At 55.7% G+C, this 13,069-nt stretch overlaps 7 protein-coding genes across 7 annotated transcripts; 4 read left to right on the top strand and 3 right to left on the bottom strand.

Moving 5' to 3' along the window:
- Positions 1-1,771: 1,771 nt before the first annotated feature.
- On the bottom strand, positions 1,772-2,213 carry SCP_0406810 (hypothetical protein; the record flags this gene model as incomplete). The annotated part of the gene is made up of 2 exons (XM_027757409.1): positions 1,772-1,965; positions 2,015-2,213. 2 exons carry the CDS (start codon positions 2,211-2,213, stop codon positions 1,772-1,774), a joined length of 393 nt encoding a protein of 130 aa, XP_027613210.1.
- Positions 2,214-2,456: 243 nt separating this feature from the next.
- SCP_0406800 (hypothetical protein) lies at positions 2,457-3,329 on the bottom strand (the record flags this gene model as incomplete). Its single annotated transcript, XM_027757408.1, has 2 exons — positions 2,457-3,211; positions 3,317-3,329. 2 exons carry the CDS (start codon positions 3,327-3,329, stop codon positions 2,457-2,459), a joined length of 768 nt encoding a protein of 255 aa, XP_027613209.1.
- A 210-nt stretch (positions 3,330-3,539) lies between these two features.
- Positions 3,540-3,830, top strand: SCP_0406790 (hypothetical protein; the record flags this gene model as incomplete). Its single annotated transcript, XM_027757407.1, has 2 exons — positions 3,540-3,665; positions 3,717-3,830. 2 exons carry the CDS (start codon positions 3,540-3,542, stop codon positions 3,828-3,830), a joined length of 240 nt encoding a protein of 79 aa, XP_027613208.1.
- Positions 3,831-3,894: 64 nt separating this feature from the next.
- SCP_0406780 (hypothetical protein) lies at positions 3,895-7,251 on the top strand (the record flags this gene model as incomplete). The annotated part of the gene is made up of 4 exons (XM_027757406.1): positions 3,895-5,076; positions 5,125-6,135; positions 6,185-6,476; positions 6,530-7,251. 4 exons carry the CDS (start codon positions 3,895-3,897, stop codon positions 7,249-7,251), a joined length of 3,207 nt encoding a protein of 1,068 aa, XP_027613207.1.
- A 426-nt stretch (positions 7,252-7,677) lies between these two features.
- SCP_0406770 (hypothetical protein) lies at positions 7,678-10,894 on the bottom strand (the record flags this gene model as incomplete). Its single annotated transcript, XM_027757405.1, has 7 exons — positions 7,678-8,742; positions 8,795-9,759; positions 9,806-9,985; positions 10,037-10,152; positions 10,202-10,327; positions 10,377-10,672; positions 10,721-10,894. 7 exons carry the CDS (start codon positions 10,892-10,894, stop codon positions 7,678-7,680), a joined length of 2,922 nt encoding a protein of 973 aa, XP_027613206.1.
- A 519-nt stretch (positions 10,895-11,413) lies between these two features.
- Positions 11,414-12,078, top strand: SCP_0406760 (hypothetical protein; the record flags this gene model as incomplete). Its single annotated transcript, XM_027757404.1, has 3 exons — positions 11,414-11,511; positions 11,565-11,770; positions 11,825-12,078. 3 exons carry the CDS (start codon positions 11,414-11,416, stop codon positions 12,076-12,078), a joined length of 558 nt encoding a protein of 185 aa, XP_027613205.1.
- A 187-nt stretch (positions 12,079-12,265) lies between these two features.
- Positions 12,266-12,999, top strand: SCP_0406750 (hypothetical protein; the record flags this gene model as incomplete). Its single annotated transcript, XM_027757403.1, has 2 exons — positions 12,266-12,814; positions 12,862-12,999. The coding sequence occupies 2 exons, from the start codon at positions 12,266-12,268 to the stop codon at positions 12,997-12,999; spliced, it is 687 nt and encodes a 228-aa protein (XP_027613204.1).
- Positions 13,000-13,069: the final 70 nt, after the last annotated feature.

Genomic DNA, 13,069 nt, shown 5'->3' with positions numbered 1-13,069 from the left:
AAAATTTCAGGTTAAATACAGGACATATGAAGTATCTTCTGTGTGACTCCTGAATTTTTTCCTAGTGTTGTGTGAATACGAGATGGAACACACCAAAGAGGCTGTTTGCATGCAAGAGCACTGAATTGGTCACAGATTATCACACCTGCCAGCATGCCACTCCCTTGTTCTGCCTCTTGTTGGAGTTTCAATTGACATGCCTTACTGTCATGCCTGAATTACTCAGACTTGCAATTTACTGACTCAGCACCCCTCCCTTCTATGCTTTACCTCTGGGTTGTACAGTCAAAGTATCTGAGATTATGCAAATTCACTACACATTTTTTTCCAAGTTTTAGTACAGCAGAATGGCTTGAGATTGTGAAATTTCACAACTAGTCCTAATTGAAACACCAGGGTAATAATAGTAATTTACTCTTTTTCCTTGATCAAGGTTGCCATGGAGAAATAAGAGGCACAATTGCCTTAAATTCTCTTGATGATGGGTGATCAAAACATCACACCTTTCAGTCATGTTACCTGAACTGAACTCCCATTTACCCTGACATTGTCATGAACTGGACAGCCAGCGGACGTCGGCCCATTGTCACCATGTTGACCTCTACCAGCAGTGGGCCCATATCTTTCATGTGTGGGATACTAGCAGTGGGCCCACCGCTAGTGTTCTTCTCCCAGTGCTCGGCCCACTAGCAGGGCATATTACAGTGTTGTAACCGTTAAGCAATGGGCCCACTGCCACAGGTCAGAGGGTGGGCCGACGCCAGAGCATGTTATCGCCATCGATGGGCCCACTGCCAAAGTATGATCAATGAGCAGTGGGCCCATCGCCACGAGTGTAAGATGACGGATGGGCCCATCGCCAAAGGTCAGAGTGTTGGCCATGGCCAGAGCATGTTTGTCTGAGAAATCGGCCCACCGCCAGAGTATGACGAATGAGATGACGGATGGGCCCACCGCCAAAGATCAGAGTGTTGGCCATGGCCAGAGCATGTTTGTCTGAGCAATCGGCCCACTGCCAGAGTATGACGAATGAGCAGTGGGCCGATCGCCCAGAGTGTAACCTGAAGGATGGGCCCACCGCCAAAGGTTAGAGGGTTGACGATTGCCAGAGCATGTTATCGCCAGCAGTCGGCCCATCGCCAAAGCACCCTCAGTGAGGGCCTTACTGCAAGCACCCATGGGATAGGTCATCGCCAGGACATGTTTCCGCCAGCAATCGGCCCACCGCCAAAGGTCAGAGGGTTGGCCAACGCCAGAGCATGTTATCGCCAGCAATCAGCCCACCGCCAAAGGCCAGTGGGTTGACGATCACCAGGATATGTCATCGCCACCAATGGGCCCATTGTCACATACAGCCCTGCAGTTTCCGGGCGCATTGGTGGTGATGACGTGCTCTGGTGATCGCCAATCCTCTGACCTTTGCTGGTGGGCCCATCACTCACCAGCACTCATGGCGGAGGGCCAATTGGTGGCGAAAACACGGCTTGGCGATGGCCAACCCTCTGACCCTTGGCAGTGGGCCCTTTGCTGGCGGAGCGATATTCCCATGCAGTGAAGCTTTCACTCAGGTCCTTTGGCGATGGGCCAATTGCTGGCAACAACATGCCTTGGTGATGGCGAGCGCAGTCCGCCCATCTCAAGAGTACACTGGAGGAGCGATGGGCTTTAGAGCTTAGTGATGCAGAAGTGAATGTATCCATTTTGTACTGGTATACAAGCTGTTACATAGCGGTCATATATTGCTAACACCAGAACGCTCAAAGACACTAGTTCAGTTGCTGCGATACGCCTCGCCACGAATGTCCCTCAGAATGTACCCCATTTGGAACACGGTCGAGCTGGCATTGAGGTTCGCAACGTGCATATCCTCAGTGAGGTTGAGCTCACGCTGAAGACGTACAATGTGCTCCCGCAACATGGCGTGACGACCACTAACCGCAAAGCTATCACCTTTGTCATCATCCACTATGAATAAGGTCAACATCAGACTGAAGGTTGCCAGGGATGTACTCACTGGAACTGTCTGCCTCTGCTGCGATCTGCGCAAATGATCTACCGAGGCGGGCCACTTGTGAGCCAGAAGCGGCATTCGTCTCTCCAGGGACTGCCATTGGCAGCAGCTGTGTGGTATCTGGGAATAAGCCTGGAACCTGTTCCCAATGGGTGGGACGATGGATCGGCAGCTCATCTGAAAGTGCTGCCAGACTTGGCATCCTGGAAGTAACAGTGACTGGCTCGATGCTGCCTTTCATATAGTGAATGACAGGTGCATCGTGGCGGAAATTGCTGTCATCGAAAGTGCGAGCTGGCGAGTGAGAGGGCGCCGATGGCGGAGGCGGTGGACTTAAAACATCGTCCAACAAAGGCCGCCTCTTTGGAGGCGAAGTGCTGGGACTATTTAGCCACCGGACCTGGCTACGCACAGGCGTCGCGCCAGGGCTGTCTATCACCAGAGCTCACCGTCGTCCTGGCGTGGCGGGAGGACTATTGTCAAAGTCCAGCAGTTTCGGCACTGGTTCCGCATCAAGTGTCTCGTCCACCAGCATGCCCCTCGCCATCGGCGTACTTGCTTGACTATCGAAGTGGATGGATGTACGTGGCGTAGCGTCAAGGGGCTCAGCGATGAGCGATCGTCGAGGGAGTTGGGAGGTGTCAGGAGTGCGAAAGTCGAAAGTGTGAGCTGGTGGAGGAAGGGGAGTAGCTTCCAACAGGGCGCGTCGAGGGATTGGCGAGATGCCAGGAGTGTCGAAGTCGAACATTCCACCGGGCGCAGTGGGGGTGGAATCTGAGATGAGTGCACGCCTATGGATTGGCAAACTGCCACGACTTTCATCCCAAGCTGGCGCCAGAGGGTCAGGAATAAGTGCGCGACTTCCCTCCACAGGCGCCACAGATCCAGATGACGCCTGTACCTTTGGCGAGGCGTGGCGGTGGAGATGCTCATGTGGCGAGTTGGATGGTGCAAATGGAGCCACCAGGGACGGGGTAGTGTGGCGGGGCGCGAGGGGTGTCTGAGAAGCAGAGTGGAGAGGCAAGGAGATCTGGGCAGATCCAGGAGAGTCAAGGAGATCCGAAATGAGTGGACGACGGGGCTCAGCGATACTATCCTCCTCATCCGACTCGCCCATCGTAATGTCCAGCGTGTCAGGAGGTTCCGCGTCACTGGCCATGGCAGGTAGATTGTGGTGAGCAGACAAGTCTTCGATCAGTCCTGGATCGCGGGAGATCAGTTGTAGAAAGGGGATTGATATGACATAGAAAGGTCAGATAACATCACAAAGGAGTCAGATTCCACAAGGAGAGCAATAGAACTTACTGTTGGGAGCCATGAGAACTTGCGGCAGGTCACACTGACCTTGAGAGACTTGAGAAATCGCGCAAGTCCAGCGATCACGTGCAAAGCACGTGGTCACATGGCGTGTGAAGTTGAACTTGGTGCAGATCGCGTCTGCCAGCTCATAGCGTCGTCTGCTCTGCCTCCGCTGTACTGCAACCTCTGCTTTTGAAACACCCTCACGCTTTCTTCTGCCAAGCTCACCATGCCTCTGGATATCGACCCCAACTATGTTCTGCAGGCCGCGCGACTGATGGCCATTGTTGCAGCGGTGCCTCGCCAGGATGACCCTCGCTATCCGGACTGGGAGACGAGGATTTACCTCGAAGTGGTAAGTCATCGGTCGAAGGTCTGGCATGCACTTACCGAATATGCCACACAGAGTCGGCTTGAAAAGAGTTTCCCGCAGCCCTTGAAGTCGTTGAAGATGCCTGGGATTGTCATCAGCGCGTTGCTGGAATTCACCCGGGCATACCAGCAGAAGGCCCTGGTGTGACTGGACCACATATCGAACAACGACGAGAGGATATACAAGAGGTACCCTCTGGCTGTGCACGAGTATGGGGAGTGTGAGGACCTGGGAAGGCAGTGGTGGACTGAAGGTGAGTCACAAGCGTTGTGAGGCGTCGAGCGACACACTGACTGCACCAGATCCATATTGCAAGCTGCCACCGGTGAAGAGTATGCCAGCGGAGGGCTGGGGCAATGTGCCAGCCGATGACGACACCCAGGGACATGGTGAGGAGGACCTGGCTACCGGGGACCTCGTCACCAAGGGGAAAGGCAAGGAGAGAGCTGACAACGACGTCGGGACAGGCATGGTGGGTGAGCGTATCGTCCACGTGGAGGTGGGGGAGGACAAGGGAAAGGGCAAGAGCAAGGAGAAGGCGCAGGGGAAGGCGGCGCATGCGATGAGTGAGGAAGAGGATGGGGGAGAGGGAGAGGGAGAGGAGCAGGAGGGCGAGGACGACGACGATGCCGACAGTGACGAGGATGACGATGCCGACAAAGATGACGACGATGAGATGGCGGAAGACGTGCCGGGTGCAGGCCAGCCCGAATCCATCGAGGTCGATGCGGCGTCGCCCCCTCCGCCAACTGCCAGACCAATATTGATCTCGCCAGCTTCCCCATCACTCCGAAAGCGCAAGGCGGTCATCACAGAGTCGAGTGAGGAGAGTGAGAACGAGGAGGCGGTTCCGAAGGCGAAGCGGATGAAGCCGATCGAGGTCGCAAAGGAGAAAGGCGAGGCCCCGACCACCTCTGGCCGAGCGCAGCGTGCGCAGAAGAGGATGGCGCAGACCGAGGTGGAGGGCTCGAAGGTGAGCACGAAGAAGAGCGGGAAGAGGAAGGCGAGGGAGTCAAGCAATGAAGAGGAAGTACCGACCGTCAAGCCACCAAAGAAGAAGTGTGCGACGAAGGAATACAAGAGCAAGGAGTTCATCGAAAGCGAAGACGAGACTCTGGCACCGCCTTCCAATCTACCCGCCAAGACTGCAGGGGACTCTAACGACGGTGTTGCGAAGATGAACGCCCCTGCCAAACCTGTCAAACAGACAACGAGGATGACGGCGACGCCTCATGTCGCACTGAAGGTGAAGGGGAAGGGGAAGGCAAAGGCGACGGCGAAGGGGAAGGCGACGGCAAAGGCAAAGGCAAAGGTGACGGTGTCGCAGAAGGACATGTGGAAAAAGACGTCCACCCGCGTGTCTGACTTCATGTGGGTACATGCAACAGATTCGGTGAGTAACGATCTTGTGAGACATTGACCTATGCTAATGTTCCTGCAGCTCGTCCCTTGCGTTGGCTGCCAGGAGAAAGAGTGGCCATGCAAGCTCAACACCGCCAACTTCGGTCGCTGCCTCGAATGTGCAGCACGAGGCGTCAGTTGCAGCATCGCGCCGAGGAACACGGACGGTGTGCCCCTGCGAGGAAACTCACACACCGCACAGCGTGAGTTCCAAGAGATGTGCGCAGTGCTGGTGGTAGAGGGCAAGCCACTGCCCATGTCGCCACCTCCATATGACGTCAAGGTCGACTCCGATGAGCCCGACGGTGCAGAACCCATGGTCATGGGAGCGTCGAAGTGCAAGCTGCCGAAGAAGACCAAGACGCGCAATGCTGCAGCATCCAGCTCCAAGGTCAAGGGTGGCGAGGAGGTCGAGGCGACGAAGCAGAAGGCGACCGTCATGCCCTATGAAGCCAACGCTGAAGGCGAGGCCTCGGTGGAGAAATCGTCGAAGTCCAAGCGCGCCACCAAGTCCGCCACCGCCACTGGAGCTGTGGCTCTGTCCAACTCTGGCGAGGTCGCCAACTCTGGCGAGGTCTCCAAGTCTGGCGCGCCTGCCAAGTCTGGTGCGGTCGCCAAACCTGGTGAAGGTAAGAAATCAGGACCCAAGGCAAAGCCGGTGAGGAGCCAAAACTCAGGTGCGCAAGATGGTGGCGAGGTCACCAGGACCTCAGTACGTGAGGCGGATGAGGTCCCGCCTGCCAAGTCTGTTGCGAAGGAGGGCGGGCAGACGACAAGGGTGGCGATGGGAGGTCGCTCGGGCCCAATGGTGCCCGTGATCATCAGGAAGGCGAAGGCGAGTGCTCCGAAGGCAGCAGCCAAGATGCCTCTGGCAGAAGGCGATGGCATGGAGGAAGCCGCCAGGCTGGCAATGGAGGCGGTGCGGGCTATGGCCTTCCAAACAGGGCCAGCTGCTCCGCCGCAAGCTAGCAGCAGCAAGCGCATGCTGACACCAGTCGCCGACGAACCAGAGGATGCGCCAGAGTATCAGGCAGAGGTGGCGGAGGATGAGGTAAGCAGGACATCTTGTCGCAGCTGGAGTCGATGTAACCATGAAACAGCGCGCGTCCTTGGAGCGGCCACACAACGATCGGCGGCGTTCGCTGCTGATGCCCCACGAGACGAGTGCAGGAGCTGCCGAGGTGGCACAGGAGGTGACGCCCTCCCTGGAGATATCTAAGGCGTCGAAGGGAGCAAAGTCCTCCACATTGGCGAAGGCAGGACATCTCGATGAAGGGCGAAGGCCAGCTAAGAGGGGCGCCCCACTGGACCGCAAGGCAGCGAAGAAGGAGGCGGAGGCGAAAAGGGATGCAAAGGCGAACCGCCTCAGAGCAGTGCCTCCGACCAGCAAGGGTAAGTGCGCCCGCCACAGCTTCGAATCCATGCAGCACTGACCAGGGATACAGCACCCCACTTGCGCGACATCCAGCGAGTGTCTACAGGAAGTCCCGCTCCGGTGAATGAAGGCGACACCCCCAGTGGCGAAGAAACCTCGCAGTCATCCAACGATGACTGCGCGAATTGTGCCGAGTTGCGACAGGAGTTCCTGGCGCACAAGGATGAGATGGAAGTCCAATTCCAGGAGAGGATGGCGGACCTCAACACCGTCAAGGCAGAGATCACAGCAGCACTCCAGCGAATCAACCCGCCATCCGCATTTCAAGAAAATGCCCGGAGCATTCGCGAAGAGGTCAAGTTGGCGATGGAGGAGTTTCGCAGGCCGGTCACCATCGAGCTTCAGGAGAGCATGAAGTTGGCAGTGGCGGACCTCGTCGCCAAGCGACATTGCCTGCCAGAGCTCAAGGAGAAGGTCAACAGGTTGGAGCAAGGCGCGAACCAGACGGTGAGCCAAGCGGATGTCGACAAGCTGCAGGGCGAATTGGCCGACCTCCGTCATTCGATGGAGCTCCAGGCAGCGCGGTCAGACAGCATGGAGAAGGAGCTCAGGTCTTCGGCGGCAGAGGCGATCGCTCAAGCGAGCAAGCTGGAGAAGGAATTGGCGCTCGCCAAAGAGGATTCGATGGCGGTGGCGACGTCCGCTTTGGATGAAGCGAAGAAGGTGGGGAAGGAGGTGGCGACGGCGAGAGAGGAAACCTCGCTGGTGGTGAAGTCTCTGGACGCATTCTGAGAGAAGGTTGACTCCGCCATGGTCTTCACCGCCTTTCGCCCAGATAGCCACAATGTGTAGTCATTAGAGTATTGATATACATGCTTTTTAACCTAGCATGGAATCTCCATGCACTCGATTTGCCACCGCCACTCCAAGTCAACTGAATGCCTGCTGAAGTTCTCGCCAACTCCCCTCGCCATTGCCACCATCTCCATGGCTTTACCTATGTAGATCTATGGGTCACATTAAATAATGTGGAAGCCTACGAGTCTACTTTGAACTGGAGTTATATTGTCAAGGTCTGGTGCCGCCACTGCGGGTCTTGCGACCTGCGCCAACTTGGCCACTCTCTTTCACTTTGGCGGCTGCTTTCCCCAGACGGACCGGCTTCAGCTTGGTTTCTCCCTTGTCCTTGACCTCCGGGGTCTGAGGCAGAGCTCGTCTTCACTTTGCGGGAGGCTTGTCACCATCATCCGAGTCCTCGGCCCTCGCATTCTTCTTCCTCGGTGAGGCCACTACCAACTCGTCCCGAGTACCACGTCCACGCTTCCGAGGTGGCGGATTGTCTTCGCCAGAGCTGTCTTCGCCATCGGGCTCGGGACGTGCTGGTTGACGTTTCCGCTTTGGATCAGGAAGCTTCTTCAAATCTTTCACAGCTCCTAGTGGATGCTGACTGCGGGTATTCTTGGTGGGCGACTCATCCATCGCTTGACGCTGACTGCGAGTGATCCTGCCGGGGATATTACTCTGAAGGGCATCGGTGATCGACCTTCCCTGGAGCGCTTTGGCTTGACCTGATGGACGGTCTTCCTTGGCTGCGGCCTTCCTCGTCTTAGGTATAAACGGAGGCAGTGGCGGTCGTTCAGCACCACTGCTAGGTACGGACAAGTGTGCATCGTCCTCTTCGCCATCGTCAGAGGCCCCACCACTGGTCTCCTGGCTCGGCCCTTCGTCTCCTCCACTTGGAATGATTGGTTTGTCAGCCTTGGGGGCAGGCTGGTGAGCCTTGTGAACTTTGGCAGCAGTAGCAGCGCCATCGTGAGTTCTTGCAGAGGCATCACCTTCCTGCTCCTCCTGGCCCCCAAGGCCATCGCCACCTTGTGGGGCACCGCGTATGGCAGGCTTGCTCACTGGCTTCACCATGGCATGGGTGACGTTCCCTTCCACCATGTCCAAGGTAATGATCTCGCAACAGCGAAGCAGCTGCTCTACTGCGTCAAATGAGATCACCGAGTTCACCACATAGTCGAGAAGGTTGGTCGGTTCGCCATCCTCAATGAACTGAGATCGTGTGAGGTCCCTCAGCGCCATACCAATCACGAGTGCAGATTGTTGTACGCCCTGTGGATGTAAGAACCGATATTTTGTCAGCCATGGTTTGTTGCCCAACCAGTTCTCGATGATGTCAAAGTTGTCCACCGCATGAAATGACGGCGGGAGGTAGCACTGGCCATACGACCATTCACTCCAGGGAATCAGATCATACCTGGCGAAACGATACACCTGGGGCTATATGACGGATGATCAATAGTGGCTATGAATCCCCACGAAAGGAGCTCACCACAGTCGCAATCTTGACTTCCTTCAGCATATCCTGGTATCGCGGTTCGACGGAAAGGGTGGCGAGAAACACGTCTCTCCTTTTCACGAGGTGGGGCACAGTACTCCCCACAGTACTCCCGCCAGTGAGACGCGGGGCTCGGCCTTGAAGCTCAAGCCTGAGCTCCTTTGTACTGGGCTCCAGTTCACTCCATGCTTCATCGGTCTCCTCTGTGTCAAACCTGTGCAGTTCGCCCAGAGGAAGGTCTTGGAGACCTCGCTTTGCCTTCGTCTTGGCACCGCCGCTACCACTCGCTTGAGGTGCACCACCATTGTTAGCCTTACGTCCATTGGTGGTGGCGACTGCCTTGCCCTTCGCTTTATTCACAATCACGCTCTCGCCATCCCCTGAATCTTCATCGCTGGCCGTATCTTCTTCGGAAGCCATGCTGGGTATATCTGGCGAACTCCGATCAGAGTCTTGGCTGCTTCTGGCATCATTTTCCGAGTCGTATGCATCTTTCGTCTTGCGTTTACGCCCACCGCCTTTGGCTCCGCCAGGGGCCGCTTTGCCCTTTGTCGCCTTCGATGCCGCCTTTCCCGTGACCTTGCGCACAGGTTTACCCTTCTTCTTCGCCTTCCCCGCCTTCTTGGGTGTGAGTGCTTCTTGGACCTCATGTTCAGATCCTTCTTCTAATGCCTGTGCTGATCCGTCAAGTGGTGGAAGAGGATCATACTTGGCGGGAGCAGCTTCGCCATCCTTGTCAAAGTACTGGGTGAATCGCATGGTCTGCTCAGGTCCATGTTCCTCTTGGCGTGCCCGCCAGTGGTCGAGGAGGGCACGAACAGGAACACTTGTCATCTTTGAGGGATCGATCCACTGGAAGTTCTCAGGTAGCATCTCCGCTGGAATAACCTCATTGATGTCGTCTATGCTGTTCAGCTTCGTCCATGGCGACTTGCAGTTCCGAACACCCTTCGCCAATGCTGTAAACTGGTCAGCATCTCTCAACACCGAGTGGGAGTGTCATACCATAGTGATGATTCATGAAGTCTCGAACTTGTACCTTCATCACCTTGAGAGGCGCTTCCGCCATACCTTCGGGCACCGAGGGGAGCAGAGGAAAACCATTGGCCGTCAACTGAATCTTGTCCATGGCCCGCATGCAATCGGCAGGTGTCTTCTTCACCGTCACCGTAGTCTCAGTCACACCTAAGAAATCAGGTCAGTGTGCCAGCGACAATGCAACTGAGGTCTTCTTACCGTATTCGCCTTTGGCCCACTCAGAGAACACCTTTGCTAGAGGCTGGTAAGCACGCAGCCACCCAGGACAGGCCCCGAATGGAGTTCCATTGGTGATGGTGTGGTTGACCTCCACCCTTCACTCGGGGGTTAGCAGATGGCGACAGTCGGACAGTCTACGCTCACATCTCTACCTTCAGACTCCCCGCTTCCTTCGGATATACTAGCATGAATGCCATGCGAATGCCCATGGTGTCCCACATAGTCTTGGCAAAATTCTTCAGATATTGCATCATTCGCTGCTCCCTCAGCCTGTCTTAGGTCAGGATTTGCCTTATGCTACGTGACAGGAGGTACGCACTTCATTTTCGTCTTATCATCCAGAGTGCCATTGCGCCAACTTTCCGCCTTTTCCTCATACACCTTCTGCTCCTCCTTGGACAGTTTTGCCCATTCGGCACTCCGTGCGACTCTCCACACCTTGGAGACATTGCAACCCTTATCTGCTGCGAGTGCTCGCGCGGCCTCAGTCACCTTGTCCCTCTCCAGCGCATCCCACACCTTGAAGGCATTGGGCTTGCCAGAAACATGCATACGCTTTTTCGTCACTTTCTCCTGCGCATGGCGGGCGTGGTTATTGAGCCACTCTCGGATTTTCTGCGGTGAGAGTTAGTGGGGACCTCACAGACATGAAACACTGCTCACAGTTTCCACAATGATGTCGTCATAATTTGACGTGTCGACAAACTGTGTCTTCAGCTTCTGGCGCAAGCTCTGAACCAGAGTCTTGCGTCCCTTGGCATCTGCCGTGTCATAAGACCGCAGCTTCTCAGAGAGTATGGGCTGATGCTCCGTCAAAATTACAAATCTCGCCGGCATGCTTTCTCGATGTTGAGGATGAGATTTTTGTGTTGGGACAGTGAAGGGGGTCGATAGTTCAACGGGCAGCGCTCTGTCCATTTCCTCGTCGGCCGCCCACAACTCAACATGCACGTGCTGATGGCCCATTTGGGCTTACACCAATTACCCGCCTCGCCATGGTGTGTGGTGACTGCTGAAGCATTGTATGTGTATTTTTCGCAGTGGCGGGAGGTGGTAGTAGGTATGCACTAGCATTCATGCCTGGTGAAAGGCAATGTTGAATGCCGCTTCTATGGCAGAGCACACCACGCCAACTTCATCTCGCGAATGCTAGGCGGAGGCAATCTGGCGATCATCTGCATGCCAATCTGTGGGATAAAGGGCTTCCTCGGAGTTAGGCTCGGCCAATTAGATGGCGGTGACGAAGGGCCCAGACATGGCGGACCACCCGGCCCGTGATCCGGCATGGCGGCATCAAGTCCGGCTCGGCGGCATGATGAACATGTGAGATGTGCAAGGGACGTGCTTGCAAGCAATATGCAGGCAGATGAATGCATACTGTTCTTTACCATTCTGGCCCCTCCTACATTCTCCCCTGCATCTGCAAGCCAACCGCCTGAGCCCGCCATACACCTGTGCGTCCCTTCAACCGATGCATGCTGTAATCGTCCCATTGATTGGCAGACAGTATCAAGATGAGCAATCTGTCACCCATGCCACTGACCGATCAGATAGCAGGAGTCTCGGAGCTCATGTTCCGCCGAAAGCTCCATCTGGCCACTCATGCAGCCCATTCTGCACCATCTATAGAAGTGCCTCTGTCCATGCCATCCGCCCTCCTATTGGAGTGCAATGGCATTGCAGATGCTCTTGTGAAGGCCATCCGTAATCCTGGTAGTCATTAGTCTTGCCGCAGGTCTGATCACACTGATCACGCCATTGTAATAGTAAGGCTGCAGTGGGACATTGATAGATATTGCGACAGCCTTTCGATTCAGCCCACAGGGCAGAATGAAGTCCTCGAGGCAGAACTGGAACGGAAGTGGCCTCCTCCATTTGGTGAGAGCGAAATACGCATAGACCAGCCCGCCACCCTCGTGGACATGCACGGACGCATCTTGGCTTGGATACTTTCAAGAGTGTTGATACCAGACCGCCAGGTAAGATGCTCCAAGCGACCAGGGCCCTACACCCAGCAATAGCAGCCAGTAAGCCTTCCAGCACCACCGCCAGTTGGCGACACAACCCGTTGTACTTCTTGCCTCCTGAGGAGTGTGCCCAATTCCCAGCGGGCTCCTTGTGTCTCTCGCCAGGTTGGTTCCAACAAGTAAGAGAGGTGGGTCTCCTCGCCATGCCATTTGCCTTGCGTCCGGACAGCCTTTGCAGCATATGGAGTCTGGGAGGCTGGAGACCTCCGCCAGCCTGAAGCTTGAGGGCGGAAGAAGTTGGCTGCATGATATTCATGACTCCTCCGCATTGCTGGGCGCCATCCTGGCCGTCGTTCACCCAACACTATATGCCGCAGGACGCCAGTGCTTGGGTTTGATCCAGCAAGACCCAGAATTGCGAGAGATGGCGCTGAACTGGTCATCGCCATTCAATGCGCTCCAGGTGATCGCCAACCGGGAAACTCCTTTCCACCGAGATAGCAAGACAAGATACACGTTCTACGACCTGTTGGCGATGTTGGGCAACTACACTTGCGCGTGGTTGAAGTTCCCCGCCATGCGTGTCGTCATCGATTATAGTCCTGGAACTGTCATAGCCTTCTGTGGAAAGGCGATTCGTCATGGCGTCACTCGAGCAGATGGCGAAAGGCTCGTCTATGCATACTTCATGCGAGAGGGTGTCCAGAACAGGCTAGGCATTCCGGCGCCCCACTGGATGCAAGCTTCATATTACGCCTCACACATTGGCATGTGCACAGTTCATCACCGAGTCTGCATTCCTAACTCAGAACAGGTCCTAACTGGCTCGCTTATTAGAGGGACATCATGCCAAAGACTGATGGAGACGAGAACACTATGCAGGGGATGGAGACTGTCGATGGCAGCTTCATTGGCGGGACAAAGTTGGTGGAGGTGATGGCGAAATGTATGGAGTCACAAATTTCCGAATCCTAGCTGAAGGTTGGCGAGCGCGCGGTACGAGTGCGCATTTCACATCTCGACAGTGTTCAGCTCAAGGTGTAGT

The sequence above is a fragment of the Sparassis crispa genome (genome assembly GCF_003851025.1).
Source record: "Sparassis crispa DNA, contig_000003F, whole genome shotgun sequence".
Lineage (NCBI taxonomy): Eukaryota > Fungi > Basidiomycota > Agaricomycetes > Polyporales > Sparassidaceae > Sparassis > Sparassis crispa.
This window is presented reverse-complemented; position numbering and strand designations above follow the sequence as displayed.